At 34.7% G+C, this 20,533-nt stretch overlaps 4 protein-coding genes across 4 annotated transcripts; 2 read left to right on the plus strand and 2 right to left on the minus strand.

The window, feature by feature from the left end:
- Positions 1–963: 963 nt before the first annotated feature.
- On the minus strand, positions 964–3,185 carry LOC108334758 (WAT1-related protein At5g47470). Its single transcript, XM_017570698.2, has 8 exons — positions 3,110–3,185; positions 2,705–2,909; positions 2,534–2,599; positions 2,301–2,414; positions 1,856–2,078; positions 1,615–1,776; positions 1,240–1,391; positions 964–1,131 (listed from the first exon to the last, which is right to left on the minus strand). Exons 1-8 carry the CDS (start codon positions 3,183–3,185, stop codon positions 1,005–1,007), a joined length of 1,125 nt encoding a protein of 374 aa, XP_017426187.1. The 3' UTR covers positions 964–1,004.
- Positions 3,186–3,962: 777 nt separating this feature from the next.
- LOC108335437 (putative pentatricopeptide repeat-containing protein At5g47460) lies at positions 3,963–5,980 on the plus strand. Its single transcript, XM_017571457.2, has one exon. The coding sequence runs from the start codon at positions 4,000–4,002 to the stop codon at positions 5,743–5,745; it is 1,746 nt and encodes a 581-aa protein (XP_017426946.1). The 5' UTR covers positions 3,963–3,999; the 3' UTR covers positions 5,746–5,980.
- A 763-nt stretch (positions 5,981–6,743) lies between these two features.
- Positions 6,744–8,659, minus strand: LOC108335477 (metalloendoproteinase 1-MMP). The gene has a single exon (XM_017571497.2). It carries the CDS (start codon positions 8,379–8,381, stop codon positions 7,296–7,298), a length of 1,086 nt encoding a protein of 361 aa, XP_017426986.1. The 5' UTR covers positions 8,382–8,659; the 3' UTR covers positions 6,744–7,295.
- A 6,220-nt stretch (positions 8,660–14,879) lies between these two features.
- Positions 14,880–19,873, plus strand: LOC108336046 (O-fucosyltransferase 29). Its single transcript, XM_017572343.2, has 9 exons — positions 14,880–15,588; positions 15,672–15,762; positions 16,075–16,151; positions 16,360–16,448; positions 16,532–16,721; positions 16,879–17,060; positions 17,296–17,398; positions 17,629–17,957; positions 19,329–19,873. The coding sequence occupies exons 1-9, from the start codon at positions 15,325–15,327 to the stop codon at positions 19,612–19,614; spliced, it is 1,611 nt and encodes a 536-aa protein (XP_017427832.1). The 5' UTR covers positions 14,880–15,324; the 3' UTR covers positions 19,615–19,873.
- Positions 19,874–20,533: the final 660 nt, after the last annotated feature.

Genomic DNA, 20,533 nt, shown 5'->3' on the forward strand with positions numbered 1-20,533 from the left:
TAGACAATTAAAAAAGGGTCAGTCACATGCTGATTACCTAAAAGAACAAGGATTCAGGATGAAGAAGGAAAAGAAAAATAAAAAGGAGTTATCCTAACTTAAACGGACATAAATGGCCTCAACAACGAGTTTATATTTCGAAAAAATGATATTCAAAAAAATTTCTATTCATTAGACACTAATTTTTATTTTTTAATTTTTTATAAATACAAGAGTTTATTTTTTTTTTCATTATTATTTTTATTCTTATAATAGATTATCAAATGGTTGTTTTTTGTATCAAAGAATTTTTTCCTTATATTCCTTTTCCTATTTCTCACTCTCATCAGAAAATGCCAAACCTCAGCAAACCATGGAACAGAATGTGACCTAGCTATTTTCTCACAACATATTTTTTCAAATATATAAATTTCATCTAACAACACCAACATATTTTTGCATGTAGCAAGGGACTAATTTTGCATCCATTGCATCTTAAAATGTTGCACCTATCCGATCCAGGAGTTTCAAAAAGACCAAAACAAACTTCGGGATCTACATTTTAAATGTAACAAAATAGAAGGTGTTCACAGTAGCATAACTTGAATATGAATTACGAAAGTATGTTTGGTTGATCCAACGTGAAAAACTAAGTATATATTTTTTTCAAACCCAAGAGACTTCTGCCTTTTTACAGTATGCTCTTGGGAATTCTCTGTCACCACTACGTGAAGGAAGCAGCTGTTTCAACGTTCTGCAAAAGAGGGAAAAAAAGTTGAAAATGTTGAGAGCATTGTTTCCTTAATGAATAGTTTAGTTAATAGATGCTGGTTGCATATTGAGTTGAGTATGGACACTATTAATCTTGTTTAAGCTCAGTACTTGTTTAGGAGTTGAATTATATTAACCACGTTAAAGCAATTCATTGTTATTATCTCAACCGACTTAACCAAACCTCGTTTTTTTGCTCTGCTTCTAGTGGGATGAGACAAGTACATTTTACAAGTTGTCATTTGAAAAACACGTTAACACAAAAGAGGCCTCTCTATGTCAAACTCACTCTCTAAGCTATCTCCATTTGGCAGTCCTTCTTCCCCTTTGGCCCAGAGAACCAAGTAGAGTCCAGTGAACATGAGAAACATGCCTCCAAGACTGCAATGAAAGTGTTTGTGAAAAGGAACAAATGAGACACTATAAATGGGAATGCCATTTGCAAAAGTCAGAAGCCACACACACTAGCTGGGAATCTTAGCAATGCACCTTCCAGCACTCATACTTTCTCCAAGTTTAATAACCGCGAAAATGACAGAGCACACTGTACCAATGGGGCTGAACATGGAGACAAAAACTGGCCCTTTTTTCTTCAGTGCCCACCCGTTGAAACTCAGGCATATTCCACTCACAGCACCTGCCTGTGCATTCACAATGAAAATACACTAAGTTTCATACATGGTTGGTAGAAATTTGTAATGCGATTTAGTGTTGCTTTTCAATGAAAATGGAAGTTTTATTTCTAAATTTCACGCAACAAAGGTTTGTGTTAAATATCAATGTGAATCGTCAAGGTAAACTTCTATTTGGAGAGAAAAACACTTGCAAACCATTCCTATGAAACGATGAGAGAAAGGGAATTACCATAATAAAATAGCCAATTAAATTTCCAGACCTCAGAAGTAGCCGCCCAGTTTTCAGCCTGTGTTTTTCAAGCACCTGAACGGTTGCAGTCATGAATGCGCTCAACAAGGACGTTATTGCACCCAAGGACATCGGTGCCGGAAAATCTCCAAGAGTAAAAGCCTTCAAGAACAACAGTTTTTGTTGAGTTACGAAATTAAGTAGATTTGTGTCCTCTCCAACATTTTATAAAACAATTTACCTGCAGAACGACGTTGCTCGACAAAATCACGACTGCAACCACGAGATAGAAGCAACCGATCATCTTTTGTGTGTTGAAGACAAAACCTGATGGAGTCTTTTGCTCGGGTGCACCAGTCGAAATGCTTTGCATTATACTCATTGTGAGAGCTCCCAAGACACAAAGCAATGTTCCCATGATTTTTACTTTGCTATACCGATTGTTTAAGTTCACTTTCTCTAACCTGCCCAATACAGAATTTCCATTTGAGTACCGAAGGTAATTAGTTGAAGCTCCATTTTTGGAAGATTAAGCATTTTCTTTGTTAACAATTTTTCTTTTCTAACAAAATAGTTGTTTTTGCAATAAACCCGTTTCACTTCCTGGCTTACCTACTACATTCACCAATTTGGTGATGATTTAAAGTTAGAATAAAAGTACCAAAAGTCAAGTAAAATAAGATTACCCAGAAATCCATGCAATGATGAAGATAAGACCTGGGGCAATGTTTGGCATAGCAGTTCCCATTGCTGGCGAAGTTAGATCGAGTCCCTTGAGGAATAAATACTGGAACAACAGTCTGCATAACAATGCCAGTGTAAAGAAAAACAAGAATGTTTTATCAAATTTTAGAAATCGAAAGAACCCAACAAAAAAACCCGATACGTGACAAAAGGAAATTAAATTACATTTTCTTACCCTCCAAACGATAGACACAATAGCTGTTTAATCAACTTGAAATCACAATTCTTCGGCCACTTGCTCCTGCAATAGATGCAACATAAATTAATCTTCAAGAAATTCAATCCAAGCAAAAAAGCAGAAGCCTTTTTATGATTTATATAGAAGTTGGAAGCAGAGAGAAAGAACCTTTCAAAGAAAAATGAAACGGGGAACAGAACAAGGAATGTAGCCAAAGAAGTCAAAATGATAATGGTGAGAGAGCTGAAGCCTAATGATAATGCATAACCCATGAACACAGCATTCCCTGCATAGATAAATTGGACTCCAACCAATCCTCCTATAATTGCCACATCTTCTATAGTTCCCCTACTCATCTTTTCCTCCAAACAAACTGATCAAAAGGGTTCTTTGATTTCTGTTACCGAGAGAGGAACTTATCCTCTCTTCAGTCTCTCTTTTCGTTTTCTCAACACCACCACCTTTTTTCTGACTCCTCTTCAATTCTGTTTCCAATGTCAGATTGCATTTGCTTGTTTCAGGAAATAGTAATGCGTATGCTAACTGTTATGATTATGATTCCTCTGCATTTGCCTCTTTTGGTAAATCTTCGGTTCATAACATACTTGAACCAACCAACCTTCACGATGGTTGTGTCCATACCAACCATGGCCAGACCTGTTTTACTATTGCTCCGTTTTCCGGTACATAAATAGTGATGATTGGTTGGTTGGCGTTGATATGGTTCTTTTTTCTAATTCTATATTTTTTCCTTTACAATAATAGAAGATTATCATCCCTCCCTTTTTGCTACTCAACAGATGAAAGAGAAATTTTGACAGATATTTCGAAAAGTTCGATTAACTTTATATGTGGATTCAATCAACGGTGTGGAAGCGAGTTCGAATAATCTAGTCTTCACCTGCATACAATTTTTTACCCTTGAAGGGCCGAATCTGAAAAGTCAAAACTTTTGTAAAAGAACAGAGTGAGAATATATTAGAAAAAGGTTGTTCTATCCTAATTCACAGATCGCAAGAAAATCATAGCAGATTTTTTCTAATTTCAACAAACTGCTTTAACTCAACTATATTTTTGTTGATTTGATTTAGTCATTAGGTGGATTGATTTTTAAGAAACCTAATTATAATTATTATAAAATATCTAATTCGATTAACATTTTTCTCTTAAAAGTTCATTTTTTAAATTATTTAATCAAATATTTCAATCTTTCCAATCATAATTGAATTAAATCTCTCAATAAAAAATTTATGTCCAACCTAATTAAATTTAATTGATTAAATTATATTGGCTTTAAATATTATTTTTCAGATGGGGAAGTGTAATACAGTTAGAATAATGATAAGTATATGAAAGTATCTAAGTAATATAAGAGCAAGTACAAAATAAAGTTAACAATACATATGTAGTGTTTATAATCTACTTACAGTTTTATATTGTAAACACTGATCACAACCTAGGGCATGCGAAGGTTTGTATGCAATGAAGCACGCAAATTCCCATTACTATATAGTGCCAACACCTTCAATCATATCGGTAACATCGGACAAGGTAATTTTCATTTGGTTGATGTTGCTGCGGTGCATTCCGAATGTGGAACAAATGCTGAGTTAGCGTTATTTGAGGCTCTTCGTGGAGTTAAACCAAATTCTTTTGCACTTGTTAACCTAATTGGACTTGCCAGTGAACTGAAGTGTCCCTCGTTCGGAAAACAACTCCACAGTTACGTTTCACGTTCCGGCTATTTTTCCCACATCCATGTCTCCACCTCCCTCGTCAAATTTTACGTCAGAATGCGTTCTTTTAGTGACGCACGCGCACTGTTCGATGAAATTTCTGAACCGAATGTCGTTACTTGGAACACTATGATATCTGGGTACGTTCACGCTGGCCAGTTTCGAAGCGCTTTGACGTTTTTCACGCGCCTATACAGGTCCCACGTTCGTGCCGATGCGTTTTCGTTCACGTCTGTGTTGTTTGCTTGTTCCCAACTGAGTCTCTTCAAACTTGGAAGCTCAATTCATTGCAAGACAGTGAAACTGGGCATGGATGATAGCACTGTGGTTGCAAACTGCTTGATTGACATGTATGGGAAATGCGGGCCTGTGGAACAAGCTGTAAAGGTGTTCTCCGAAACTGTTGAGAAGGACGATATTTCTTGGAACTCAATCATAGCGGCAAGTGCTAACAACGGATACATTGAACTTGCTTACAGGCTTTTGCACCTTATGCCCAACCCTGATACCGTTTCCTATAATGGCCTCATAAATGGAATTGCTCAGGTGGGGAACATGGAAGATGCTGTTCGGGTTTTGTCAAGTCTGCCAAATCCAAATTCTTCTTCATGGAATTCTGTAATTACGGGATTTGTGAATAGGAATCGAACTTGGGAAGCTTTGAACATGTTCTGTAAAATGCACTTGAGAAATGTACAGAAAGATGAGTTCACATTTTCAATCATTTTAAGTGGAATTGCCGGTTTGGCTGCCTTAAAGTGGGGAATGTTGATTCATTGCTGCACGGTAAAGTGCGGTTTAGATGTTTCTGTAGTTGTTGGGAGTGCCCTTATTGACATGTACTCGAAATGTGGGCAAGTTAAGAATGCTGAATCAATCTTCCATTCACTGCATAACAAGAATTTGGTGAGCTGGAATGCAATGATATCTGGCTATGCTCGCAATGGTGATTCTGGATGTGTTATCCGTCTCTTCAAGTTGCTGAAAATGGAAAGAGATATAAAACCTGATGGTATCACGTTTCTTAACCTCATATCCGCTTGTTCCCATGATGAAATACCATTAGAAGTTGCACTTGCTTACTTTCAATATATGATTGATGAATATAAGATTGCGCCATCCATTGAGCATTGTTGCTCAATGATACGGCTCATGGGGCAACAAGGTGAGCTGCGGAGAGCAGAAAGCATGATACATGAATTTGGTTTTGAGTCGTGTGGAGTGGTTTGGAGGGCTTTGCTTGGTGCTTGTGGAACTCAGGAAGATTTACAAGTAGCAGAGATTGCAGCTGCCAAGGTGATTGAATTGGAGAGGGATGAAGATTATGTTTATGTGATGATGTCTAACATGTATGCATCTTTTGGGAGATGGGAAGATGTAAATTTAATTAGGGGACTCATGAGCAGGAAAAGACTTAAGAAAGAAGCGGGTTTTAGTTGGATAGAAATAGATAGCTCAGTCTCGTCTCTGTGAACGTAAAGTAAGGGAGCTGTGTTCTCGAAGCCAGGAATCAACAAAATATTGAAACAGCCAGCATTGTCAAAAGTACAGTTCTGATTACCTCACCCCGAAGAGGATCAACTAAGCATTAACCATGGGTGATGACAATGGGTAAGAAAATGTGCAAGAGAAAAAAGTATTGAGGGAAGAGAGAGAGAGAGAGAGAGCGGTTAACCATACAACATTATTATATATACTATTCACATTATTTATTTAATCCTTTTATTTATTTTCAAAATTCTATTTGATGCCATTATAAATACAAGGTTGGCATAAATAATTTTAAAAAAAATCTATGTTATAATTTCTGTTCAAATGAAGCTAGCAGTGATAGTTAAAGATGCAGTGATTGATTTCAGTACAATTTCCACATATTCTTGTGTCGTTAGCTAAATTTTGACGGAAACAGAGAACATTGAATTTTTTTTAGAAGATCAAAGGAGCAAAAATAAGCATTTTAAAAACAGAATCCTCAAATTGAATTTCCTGAAGAGATTAAAAAGTACTTAAACTTATAATATTAAATTTTGTTTTTACATAAATCCTGAAAATACTGTATTATACTTCTATATAAAACCTTACAATACTATATTATACACTTACCATCCCTGTACTCTTTTTTTTTTTTTTGTTTAATTAAATAATTTATTTCATTGGGTGAACTATGTACGTACTGGATAATATTTCAATATCTGTGTCTTTCCTATTATAGCTTATTTGTACTTCACCTTGGAGAGGCAAAACATAACAGTCGTTATGCCGGGCAATTTAAAAATATATAAGTTTAGTGTCAAGTACTTTGGAGAAGGATTCTGGAAAAATCTGACTCTAATGACCTACGAAGAAACTCATGTTTTTATATAATTTTCATATAAACTAGAGCGTAGTCTATAGAGTGTGCTTTGATATAACATTACTTTCCGTCTCTAACTTCCGAACCTGATGGGCAAGGGATGTGGAATAATTAGAAATTGTGAAGTTGGACCAATCCACACTGGAAAGCAAATTCGACCCCAAATAGCAAAATAAGAGAAGCCTTGGGCGGGAATGTTAGTTAAGATTGATACCTTTTACGACCATGTGACAGTTATACTTCTGTCTATCTTCAATACATATAGAATCCTTAGTTCCTCCCACTACAGAGGTTAGGTTAGCCATTAACTTACGGAATCTTATTCTATCCTCTTACATCAACTTCCTCATTTTTCATTGCCTTCTTTTTTTATTCCACAAACCTTTTCATTTCAATCTTTCCTTTTCCATCGGTCTTGTACTGCAATTTTTCCTCAAATCCAATCAAAAGTGTACTCACCTTTCCCCTCAGAAAAGTTCTGTGGTGCATCTCATTTTCTATGTAGGGGAATTAAACAAATATCTATTGTACCCAAAAAAATCAAAGGTCCCATATAAGATGAATCACAAGGGCTTCGCCCACGTGATTGAACTTTACTTTCTGTGCTTTCTTTTCCTTTTTACATACACATATATATGATCAAAGAATTAAAATACAAGTAATGAAAAAATCAAACACATAAAAATAATACGACCAGGGCAAGAGAAAGGGTGGTCCATCTGAAGAAACGGGCTTCCAAGCCAATTGCAGCGTTTAATGAATTTTGGGACTGCAACAAAGAACTAAAAGTGAAGTTTGGGTTAGAGCCATAGAGAGATTGGACTCCTGCCACGTCATCAATCTTCAAGTCAACCTTCTTTCTCCTGGGGCTCAGGCTTGGGTACATGACTGCTTCTTTCACCGATGAGTGACCCAACCCAAGCACGTGACCTATCTCGTGCGTGGCCACGGATTCCAAATCAACGGCCACCCTCGAATCTTCGCGCTCGAAATCCACGGACCACATTTCCGCCGCATCCAAATGGAATCTCCCGTTCTGAGGGGAGAACGCGTGAGCCAGAACCCCCAAAACTCCATCAAACGGTTCTCCATCGCCGTGATCCCCGAGATAAAACCCAATCGTTATGTCCGCCTTATCGTACTCCGGCGTCTCCCGGAAGCTCACCGGGATCACCGACGCCCACCGCGAAAACGCGCGCTCGAACACCGCTCGAATTTCCGGCACGCTCACCCTATCGATCATGTTATACGGCGAGAACGCATACGTGAGAGTCATCGGAGTTCCACGCGTCCACCGCGGCTTCCCGTTGAAGTAAGCGTAGTGACGCGCTGCGTGGATTCCATGCGTGGCGGCGTCGGAGACGCCGCACCTCGGCGCCATGATGGCGGATATAGTATCGGAGTCAAGTTTTCCGGTGACTGGCAGGCCGAGGCGCTTCTGGTAACGGAAGACGGCGGTCTCGAACTGGGAATCGAAGGTGTCCGTGAAGTTCGGCGTTGTTTCGGGGAGAGCGAGGTAACCGAAACGGTGGAAGTACTTTTTCAGTTCCGACATGCCGCTGACGTGGCTGCCTCGCTCGGCGTACAAGAACTTGGAGAAATCGTGCCACGTGGCGTTGTGCGTTTGTGTTTTTTGGGATTCGGAGGTTATTACGGTTACGGATTCTGGTACGATCCTGGCGGGAAAACAAGGGTGACAAAGGAAGATGGCCACACCGAGGAAGAACAAGTTAAAGTAACTGAAAAACAGAAACATAACTATTCGCTATGGTAGTTATGTTGTTACGGGGGAACAATCGAAAGAGCACAGAGCTGAATTATTAAACCCCGAATAAAAAGAAAGGTTATTGAAAAACAGAATATGTGACAGGCGGTATTATCATAACTGTGAGTTTAGAATCATATATATGTATGCGTATGGAGTTTGTCTTTGGTGATGGAAGTAAATTAGGGTTATAAAGATAAGAAGATTCTGCCTTTTTGGATGGGGGATCGTGACATCTTTTCATGAGTGACGATGGTGGGTAAACTCTACTTTCTGTTTCTAATTAAATAAATATTACTTCAAATTTTACCTCTTGTTGTTGGTGATTGAATTCGCAGTTGGATACGGTTAGTTCCAGTTTAGTTGGTTGACGGAGAACAAGACTTATGTTTGTTGACCCAATTTGGTTTCAGGAAAACGTTTTTAGGTTGTGATATGTTTGAGAAATAACTAAGAAATGGTGACAAATAAGACTTAAATTCCTGAATTAAAACTCCTTTTTTTATATGGTGCCCTACAATACGTTGATCTTCCAATTAATTATATGGCCCATAATTGAATTTGTGTATTGGGTTTTTTTCCATTTCATAGGTCAGATAGTGCTGCGAGTTTGGTCCGAAGAACAGAATTCTACGTTCAACAAAAGGCGATCGTAGTTTGGGTGGTTTCTATTCCATCTCTTGTCCTCCTCATTTGCGTCTCCTTTTCACCCGCACACTGTCGTATTTTAAGATGAAATTTCTCAAACCAAATTCAATTCAAATTCATAAAAGTAATTATTGAAAACATAATGAGTGGATATTGTATTTTATTGTAACGAGTATAATTAAAATCAGACTGTTAGTTGAAACAGTAAAAAACAGGAGGGAAAGGGTCAACGCAAGAGTAGTGTTAATATATACTTTAACAAATAGTTTACAGCACGTAAACACTCTTTAAACCTTTTCAAAACAATGAAGTTGGGAAGATGACCAAAACTAGAGACATGGTTAAGGATTTTGGTTCTTTTGCTGTTGACTTGAGTTAATGTTTTATTGTATGGGGACGGTTAAGATCGTACTGATGTATGCATTAGGTTTGAATACGCCATTAATTAGGTTTATCTAGATGATGGAAGTGGCACTAGCATTCATGAATTATTTCGTAATGGGGTTGCTTTCTCAGTCCCCACATTTCCCAATTTTATTTTTCATTCCATTAAAAAGGTCTCAAACGTTGTTGTTACTGTGACGAAACTCTGAAAACTGAAACCCTGTTCAATTAATTATAAACAAACAGAAGCAGTGTAGAAACGCAAAATTTATGAACCTGCGAAAGGTTATGGAATTGGTCTCACAATTTCACTGTATTATTCAAAGCTTGACTCCGATTTTCTATATCTCAAAAGCAGCGACTTTAACCCTTTTTTTTCCTGTCCTGTGTTTGGTTCAATATTTGAAGAATAACACTTATATATTTATTATTATTTAATATATTTTGAAAAAACATCAAACTATACGTCTGAAGTAACAAACACGTAACAGATAACACGTGCGACGTCGGAATCAATTGCAAAATAGAATCTTAGCCCTTGAATCAAACAATATTTCCAATAATTTCTAACACATTTGTGAAGGAATAATTCATTGTTTTTATGTAATTTTAAATTTATTATTTTGTTTATCCCTATAAAGTATTGTGAGTTTTTGTGTCGATGAATTAAGTGAGAAGAACACTTTAAAAATCATTCGCAGTAAAGATTAATTAATATATTAGTAATATTTAAAAAAAAATTGGTGAATGTGCAATGAATTGGTAGAACATAATGGAAACACAAAGGTGGGCGTGGTAAACCTGCCATGATTTTGAAAACCACCTTCTAAAATGTAACTTTCAATAGCCTAATTATTAGATATTAGATTTGAGGGCTTGTGCTTGTTTTTGTTGATTTACCGCGGGAAATTTTGTCTATTCATTTTCCTCTCCTTTAACTAAAAATTATTTAAACTATTTCAAAATTAACATCTGTTACATGTTCTTAAAAATATATTACCTTTGATAAAATTATTATAAAGAAATATTGATTTTTCACAGTACAAATAATATGCTTTTTAAAATACAAATAAATACATCCTACGAAAATTTGATGGCCCGGTCAACCTATTCACCTAATTTAATGTATATTGATAGTTGATATACATTAAAATAGTTTTACTTTCAATAAATTTTGGAGTAATTTTTTGTCAGAATAAATTCTTATTTAAACGCGCACTAAAAGTTTCGTGGTGAATGGATTTTCTCTCTAATGTTAGACGTAGATGGCTTCTAATTCACATAATGAGTGAATATTAGAAAACTTGTAGACTTGTACCACTCAATAATTTTTTGAGGGTTCCTCACTGCACCTCTCCAATTTCTCCCTGCACCTCCCAAAATTTTTCTATTTTACTAAAATGGCCTTTGGTAAAAATGATTTTACTTTTACCTTTTAACTTTTACTTCTTTTTCTTAAAAAAAACCTTAATCCCCTTTCCTCTTGTTGCAGCCGCAACACTTCACCCCCTATCCTAGCTTCACATATTTCTTCTCCTTCTCTCTTTCTCTTGTTCCGTCTTTCACTCCCACACTTTTTAAAACTTTAATCCCCTTTCCTTCTTACTACAGTGCCACAAGACCCTACTCCCCCCACCCCCTTATTTCACATTAATTTCTTCTCCTTCTCTCTTTCTCTTTCCCCTTCTTCCACTCTCATACTTTTGAATTTTCTCTCCTCCTCTTTCTCTTGTATCTTTTCATCTCTTCTTCAAGTTCAAAGGCTCCCTTTCAGTGCTTTTATTTTTTAGTTTGGTTCTTCGTTGAATCTTCAACGAAAATGGAGAACCGTTGGATCTTCAACGGAAATGGAGATCCGTTGGATCTTCAACGGATGTCAATATCCGTCAACGGATCTTCCATTTCCGTTTAGGTTTTCAACATTTTTATTTTATTGTTTTTAACCTTTTACTGAGGGGCAAACATGGAATGAGGTGGTGGAGGAAAAAGCATGTGATGGTGTAGGGAGAAACCCTCTAATTTTTTTTATGGATAATCCAATTTTAATTTCAGTAAGCCCATTTCAGTAGTTCGATTTGAATAAGCTTAACATATTTCAATTTAGTGGTCTTCCATCATGGGCCCCTTTAGAAGAACAAAAAAACAACCTGGGATTGTGGAATTAAAAAAAATTGTAACTTGCCCTTTTTGGAGCCATCAAAATTCAATTCATCCTCATCCTTGGAAAAGACATTTCTTCCCACATCATTTCATTAAAATTTAAATAATAAGAGTATAAAGACATGTAAAATATTTTTAAATTTGAATATTTAATTTTATTTTTATTATTTTTTAAAACATATTTTTAAATTTTATCAACTTTGTTTTGTTTTATTAATATTTGTAATTTTAATAAATATTTTGATTCTTATGAAATTTTATTTGAATACTTAATTTGGAATATTTAATATTAAATACTTAATAATACGATGTTTTCTTTGCAATTTTTTGAAAGTATGTGATTCAAAATACAGATTGTTATATAAATCTTTGTATTTCACATTATATATATTTCAGAAATTTGAAATGAGTTTTTTCATAAATAAACTTCTAAAAAGAGACAATAAACCATTGAGAGCAGTGATTGAAAGAAAAGTTTGTTGGTTTTAATTCATGTAAGGAAATACACTCGCAGAGGAAGATATCACTCCAGGAATGCAACTCCTTTGATAAACTTGCAAAGGACTTACGGGTGTACGAGGGTGAACTGGTTAGTTCTTGGGGTGCAGAAAGAAATGTTTTTTTAATAGAAATAACGGAATGAATTTAGGCCCAAAGATTTTTTAAAATCTGATAAATGATTTTTTAGAGTTATTTTCAGAAATTGGAGACACAGGATAAAATCATTGAAAACAGTCCGCCGATTATACTGCAGTGATTTATGTGGACTGAATATATTTTATTTTCGTTTAAATGTTTTAGATTAGATAAAAAAATTAAAAATAGTAGTTCAAATTGACTGGGTTAAAAAATTTTGGATCACTTTTCATATGCAGATATTTACATTTTCTAACATGATTATTACATTTTTTTTTCTAGAGTTATTAGACTGGTTACCAAACTAGTTATTTGTCAAACGATCTAGATTAACTTTTAAAACAACTTTTTTAACATGTTGCTACGAAAATACTTTTCATTTTTAGCTTAAATTTGCTAAAACTCATAAAATATTTTGAATTTCAGTCTTGCGTAAAACACAACAATTATATATTTTAAATCAAATTTAAATAATCAAACTTTAATTCTGTAATCCAAAAAAAAATACATAAACATATATCAGAACATATATATTAAAAAAGAATTGCACCTTAAATTTCAGTTGACAAAGAGTATTTATAATCAACAATTTAAAACTACGGTAAAACCAAATATATATTTAACAAAAGTTAAAATTAATAAAATAACAATTATTACACTTTATCCTATAAATAAAATGGGTTATTCTTATACTAGAAAATCAAACTTGTTAGAAAAAACACTTCAAAGAGGTTAGTTACATATTTAATTTAATTATTATTAGTTTCCAATCGTTACTGTTTTTCTATTTCATTCTTTGCTTTTTGCTTTAGGCTAAACAAGTAACTTTATTCGCGGCACCATCGAGTAGCATGCATGGGTCCATTTTTGCGTTTGAAATCACACGATTAAGAAGGGTCTTGAATCCAGAATATGGTACTTTTCCATACACTACGTAAACTTTTACAGTTTAAAACACTTTGGAGATGATGCAAGTGGAACATTTCAGTTTTCTTTATCCAACTTTCTCTCCTTTTTAGCAAAGGATTCACCACATTTTACGTGTTATACAGATCAAGGAATTTTTCATTTCTAGTGTTATAGCTCAAAAGGCTGTAACTTCACACGTGTAACTCACTAACCATTACGTTAACTTTCGATACCCTCAAAATAATTAATTAATTATCAAAACCAGTTTTTAGATTTTTTTAAGTCGAATTTGAGACTTAAAGACCATTTAATTTAATTTTTTTTAACTTTCTTTTACTTACAGAGATATATTTTACAGAAAAATCGAGTTTCAAAAAGAATAATATTTCTAGTATTGTGAAAATATATTCAAACATATTGGATTGGATTGAAAAACAAATTAAAATTTTAATATTAATTAATTTTGAGTTCGATTCATTAAGAATTTGAATCAACTGATGAAATTATCTAATTTTAATTTTTATATTATATTTAAAGTTTAAGTTAATTTTAAATTATATTATACTCTTTTATTTTAAATTGTCTTTAAAATTTATTTAGTTTTAAAACAGAAAAAAGTTATGTTTTTTTTAATTAAAAAGATTGCCATTAAATGAGTCATTTGATACATCAATTCCTAATAAATTAAACCAAGTTAAAAAAATTTCGCCCGATTAATAAGTCAGATTGAGTTAAAATGTGGGATGATTTATTTTCACATCACTAAATACTTCTGATGTATAACAATTAATTTTAATTATATCATGAATTTTGGAATCGAAATGTTATTTAATTACATGAATTAGTGGTCCTATTAGAAGAATAAGATTTTTGTTTATTTTAAATGGAAATTATATAAAGTACCTCCTTAAACTTTCTTGTAGCTGCTACTCTGTTTTTGTCCCTTACCAGGTTTCAATATCTGTCTCCTTCCTTTAGCAATTGTTTCTGTTCCATTCCACCGATTCAAATTCAACCCCATTCTTTTTCTTTGGGACAGAGTACCCACTCACCAAAAACCCAAAAATAACAACTGCTACCACAGAGTTCTTTTCTCCTTTTCACATGGACAAACACAAAACATATTAAAAATTAAACTTAAATCTAATTCAACCTCACAAAATTGATTTTTAAAGTCAAGTTTGCATTTAATTAGTATATTAAAAACCACTTTTTAATAAAACAAACCTTCAAAATAAGTTTTCTTAATTATTAACAGAGTAAACTGGGACAATTTGTTTACAGGTAAGGTTCAGAATTTAATTTCCCATGTGATAGGTGTAATAGTTGAAGTGGAATAATATATTTAATTACATTTCCAAAATCTTTGTTCCTAATGATTTTTTTTTCGTCTTGTAAAGAAGTATTCTTTTATCGAAAGAAAGAAATTGCAACTCACATGGCAGAGCAGAAATTCAGTAACTTTCATATATGGCGTTCCAGCAGCTGGTAGTGGTACGATACACCATAACTCCCAATAAATAACAGCCAGCGAATTTCAATAAATTACAGAGAGGTTTCTTTAATTTTTGGCACAAGAATTCTTTTCCATATATATATATATATGGGTACTGTATAAATATTCTTTATTGAAATTTGATTTTAGTTTTTTTTCTTACGCAAGTACCACCACTATGCTATTTTCAGTATTTTGGCAGTCTAGTAACATATTTAATGATCATGGTAAAAATGTATTAATATAAAAAGTGGTTTTTAACAGAATGGAATCTGAAGTAGGAAAAAGGAGTGTGGTGGTGTTTTCTTGAAAGGGGGATAAACATGGTTGATTTTCTGCAAATTACTTAATCAATTCATAAACCTAATTTATCAGAATTTGTTTTGTTGGATGATTGGGATGAGATCCGTTGTTTGTTCGTAGGGCAACCTTGGCGCTGAAAGAGTATAAAAAAGCAATCGTAGTTTTTCAATTTTATTTGAAACGTTGTGATATTCCGGGTTTCCGTTTGAGGAAAGGACAAATCGGCATTGCTTCTGCTTTCTCTTTCCATCCCCATCGATTATAATAAAAAAAAGTGAGAAAGAAAGGCCCTACTAATTTAGGGTTCCTCTCCCTACACAGCGACATTTCGGAGTTCTTTGTAGGAGAGGATGTGAGGGTTTGGGGTTTGTTGGTTTGGTTGTTTATGTAAGAAAGAGAATGGGTGTGGGTGTGGGGAAGTTGAGCTTGTTATCGACGACCGACCTGGCTGTGTTAGCGGAAAGCAACGGCAAATGCAAGAAGCATGTGTGTTGGAGATCCAATGCGACGCCGTTTCGGCACCGGAAGCCGACTTCTTGGTCTGTGCTTTGCGTTTTCATGCTTGTCGTGCTGGGCTTTATTTCCCTCTTGACGGGCCACATGGCCTCTGATCTTGAATGGTACTCTCAGCGATTGGTCCGTCGCACACTCTACTCTTCTGTGGTTCGTCATTTTTCTCATTCTCTCTCTTTTTCGGTTTCGCTGTAATCGCAATATGCGGGGTTCTGACGTGAATGTTTTGTTAGGAGGGGAACTATCGCGCGCCAATCGATGTTTGGAAATCGCAGTATTCTAAATATTACTACGGATGCAGTGAAAGGGGACGCGGTTATGCTCGTGAGTTTCCTCCTCGCAATTTCGTTTGAATGCGTCTTATTTCGTGAATTGCACTCCGGTGTTTTCTTGTGCCTTGGCATTCAATGTTTTCACTTTGTTTTGAATACTCGCACATGGTTCTCGCTGACCTATGCACGTGAATGAGGGTTGGAGTAAAAAAAATTAGGTTATGCGAGAACAGACTGAAGGGTTTTTGTTTTATATTTGATTAGGTTGGGCATGAATGAATCCTAAAGAGTTGATGAGAAATATGTATACTAACTTTTTTTCATGTGTCTTATTCTCTCTTGTTTTGGTATCCGGATAATGCAGCTGCTGTGCTTGAGCGGTGGTCAAATGGATACTTGCTTATTGGAACTAGCGGAGGACTGAACCAACAAAGAACTGGGGTGAGTGGGACATAGCGATCCTGATATGGTACATTCTGATCATTTGAACGTTGTATGTGATGATCTGCCGTCTTAGTTGCTTAAGCAACTAAGATGACCGTTGTTTGCAGAGAAGTTCTCTTTCCTAGTCAGGCATATAAGCTATTTTTTTTAAACAATGAGTATGTTCTTTCCGTGGACATGACCGCTATCATGTTCCTGCGTCCAGATAACAGATGCTGTTGTTGTTGCGCGAATTCTTAATGCCACACTAGTTGTACCTGAGTTGGATCATAATTCTTTTTGGAAGGATGACAGGTAATTTGCAGTTCCTTTCATAGATTCACAATCAGAAAAAGTTTGTCGGTTCATTTAATAAAGACATTCTTGTTTGGATACAGTGACTTTGTCCATATTTTTGATGTTGACTGGTTCATTTCTCATCTCGCAAAAGATGTTACCATTGTCAAAAGAGTTCCTGATAAGTTTATGCGGTCGATGGAGAAACCACCATATACAATGCGTGTCCCAAGGAAATCAGAGCCTGATTATTATCTTGATCAAGTTTTGCCCATACTTTTGAGACGGCAGGTATGTGGCTACTATGTATTTGAAATTTCTCAATTCATTAAAACATATTTAGATTTATTAAATAACTGTCAAGTTGAAACATTAGTAACCGGGTTTGTCAATTTAGTGAATAATTCTGAATTTAGCCCAGGTAATAAACATGTAGGAGATTTTGCAGGTTGTTCAATTGACAAAATTTGACTACAGACTTGCAAATAACCTCGATGGTGAGCTACAGAAACTACGTTGCCGTGTCAATTTTCATGCTTTGAGATTTACAAAACCTATACAAGAACTTGGTCAAAGAATTGTTATGAGAATGCAGAAGATGGCACGGCGTTTCATTGCTGTCCATTTGAGGTTTGTTTCATGAACCCTGCGCACAATTTCCTTATAGTGCTCTGAAATTTGAAGGTATTTGTTTAATTATACTGTGTGCTAAAGAAAGAACTTCTCAAATTCAATATATTATTCCCTAATATCAAGTTCAACTTCTTGTTCTCTCAAAATTATTAAATATTATAAATGACACAAGTTTGGGATGCAAAGAGCAACCTTGCCACTTACAACAGTGTTCATGACTGATTTATGACAGGTTTGAACCGGATATGCTAGCATTTTCACGTTGTTATTTTGGTGGGGGAGAAAAGGAGAGACGTGAGCTTGGTGAAATCAGAAAAAGGTGGACAACATTACCTGTAAGAATACACAATCCATGGACTTCTAAATATAAAATCTGATTCATTCAACTAACAAGATTATAACATTCCATCTGAAGGCATTGAGACCAATATTTTATTCCAGACGCATTGCTTGATATGCTTTCTAATTACAAATTTAAGCATTCCATATAAGACTTCTAAAAGTTGAAGCTAATTATTTTTACACTGAAATGATATGAATGAATTATTTTCACGTGATAAAACAGGATTTGAGCCCAGATGGAGAGCGAAAGCGAGGGAAATGCCCTCTCACTCCTCATGAAGTGGGTTTGATGTTACGGGCACTTGGCTTTTCAAATGACACATATCTCTATGTTGCATCGGGAGAAATATATGGGGGAGATGAAACCATGCAGCCTCTCAAAGATCTTTTCCCCAACATCTATACAAAGGAGATGCTAGCTGATGAAGAGCTGAAACCATTCCTTCCATTCTCTTCACGCCTTGCTGCTATTGACTACATTGTTTGTGATGAAAGTGATGTATTTGTCACTAACAACAATGGTAACATGGCCAAGATTCTTGCAGGTCGAAGGTAAGTGCATATAATTTCTCTACTGCCCTCCTTTTGTTTGTTTAGTGCATCAGTGAACTTATCTCTTAAACTCAAACAAAGACAATGAATAAATGGTTCTCCACATGTAATGGAAACACCGGAATCATAATTATGATTTTTCTGTTATGGAATGTAGCAACTATGTTGGATTAATAACTCTTGAATTATATTCATAATATTGATTTTACTTGGATTTATGAAAGCATATCACTCCTTTGAATTGAAATAATAGCAAAATTAACTAAAGTTTACTTAAATTAAACAAGTTATTTAGTATCATAATTTTACAAGTCTCATTTAAAATATAACTTATTTTCCTAAAGTACCCTTGTTTATCAAGAATTAAAGATTACTGAAAGTATCTTAAATATTTAGAGGGTACTTTTGGAATGGTATCATTAAATAGGATGAAAGTAGTTAAAAATTTACTTATTTGAGTCCATCAAACCTTTTTTTTATTGTGTTGCTTATGGTTGAGTCTGGAAGGAGTATATCGCAATTTGTAGAAAGAAAATGAATAAATTATACATTTAGCATCTGGAGTCCTGAACTTCAAAATTATCAGAAGGTACAGGGTATATAGTAAGCAGATCGGGTTGAAAATAGCCTAGGTGATAATAATTCAATCAATTCAGACTTCAAATAAGATGAGATCTCTATCTTATTACTTTCCCACTTCTATTGTTGATCATTGTACTATCTCTCGCAACATGAAAATGCTGGAGAGGAGTTGATTTTGTACTGGGAAATCACATTTTTATTGAGATGTTTGGAGTTAGAAAAATCTGCCAAACCATAGGGACTATTTTGAAAACTTCAAGAAAAATTACTGCTGTATTTTATATTTAGCTTAATTGATGATGTCCTTCGCTAAGGACCATTTTCCTAGTGTGGTTTAGAACATTGGCACTTTGATTTAACTGAAAATAACAAAACCTATTGAGAAGCCAAATCTTTGCTTATATATTCAAGCATTTAAACTAACTTGATTAATGTATACTGTCACTAATTATGTTTTCAAAGAGTCAATAATTGAGGGGATTCGGACGTCCTCGTTTATAGATAAGCAGTCATGTAGTTGATTTCAGTTATCTTTTTGTAATGCAAAAATGCTCTTGGAAAAAGCATAACTTGTTTCTGTAGGTTTCCAGTAAAGCCTTTGCTTTTTACAACTATTTTTATAAGCCTTTTGCTATTAACAATTCTTTCAGAGGCTCTTTATTGTCATGGGCATTATGGTTTTTTTTTTTTTTTTGCTGCTACGTTATGCTTGCTAGTGACTCGCATTTTCTCTCTTTTTTTTTGGCTGATTTGCCTCCTGCTGATAACCATTCATTTTGTTTACAACAGGAGATATATGGGCCACAAAAGAACAATTAGACCAAATGCAAAGAAGCTTAGCACGCTATTTGAAGCAAGGCATCAAATGGACTGGGATACCTTTTGTAGAAGGGTTAAGTCATGTCAGAGAGGATTCATGGGAGAACCGGATGAGATGAGGCCTGGACGGGGAGAATTTCATGAATTTCCTAGCTCTTGCATCTGCAAGAGACCATACATTGAAGAACTCGGTGCCATAAACCTGACAAAAGCTGATTCCTCGTTGAATGGAATTAGAAGAAGAGGCAGTACGTGAAGTTACTTTGAATCAGAGCTGTTATCGTCTGGTCGGGGGCAATCAGAGTTGCCACTCTCTCTGTTTAATGCCAACTGAACGTCAATTGAAAATTGAATGCTATGGCAATGCGTCCATTTTCGCACGATCGATCCTTGTAAATCATGAGGGGTCCAGTTCTGAGGAAGGTGGCTCAGTTTAGATCCTAAGGACGTCGATGCGTTGCAAACTGTAGATATATACATACATATATATGAATATATATGCTTAGTTTAGTTCAGATATTCCTTCCTATCTTTTTTCCCGCCTTGTCTCCTCTCGGAATTGGGTAACACATTTTCTCTCATTCTGTTCACCTATTCTCTATCCTCAACGATCAAACCGATTCAAATACTTGAAACCATTAACTGCTCAGGTGCAATTACAAATGGAAAAATTAAAATTGAAAAACTAGAGTGCGAGTGGCATGTATGTATGTATATATTTTACGTGTGTGGGCGTAGGCAAATATGTATTTATTTTCTAATGTATATATATATATATATATATATATATCATGAGAACTCCGAATGTAAAATATAAAAATAATAAATTGTTATATTTAAAAAGTTAGAGCTAAGCGATTGATTTTCTCGAGTAAACTTTCCAAGTAACGGGATTGATGTATAGTACAAATTTGAAATACCAATAATTGAGAAGCATTCATATAGTTAGACTAGTTTCCAAATTAATAACCAAACATTTTTAAAAATACTCAAGAAGAGTTCACGTTACTTAACCTTTTAATTCTGATTTAAACTTAAAATTTTAAAAACAATCAATACTTTAATTTAATAAAGTATAAATTTATCGTAATAAAATAATTACTTATAATATAGATATGTTGAAAAAATATTTATTATGAAAACAAACATTCCATTACCCTGGATAAGTTGTAAAA

The sequence above is a fragment of the Vigna angularis genome, chromosome 10 (genome assembly GCF_016808095.1).
Source record: "Vigna angularis cultivar LongXiaoDou No.4 chromosome 10, ASM1680809v1, whole genome shotgun sequence".
Taxonomy (NCBI): Eukaryota; Viridiplantae; Streptophyta; class Magnoliopsida; order Fabales; family Fabaceae; genus Vigna; species Vigna angularis.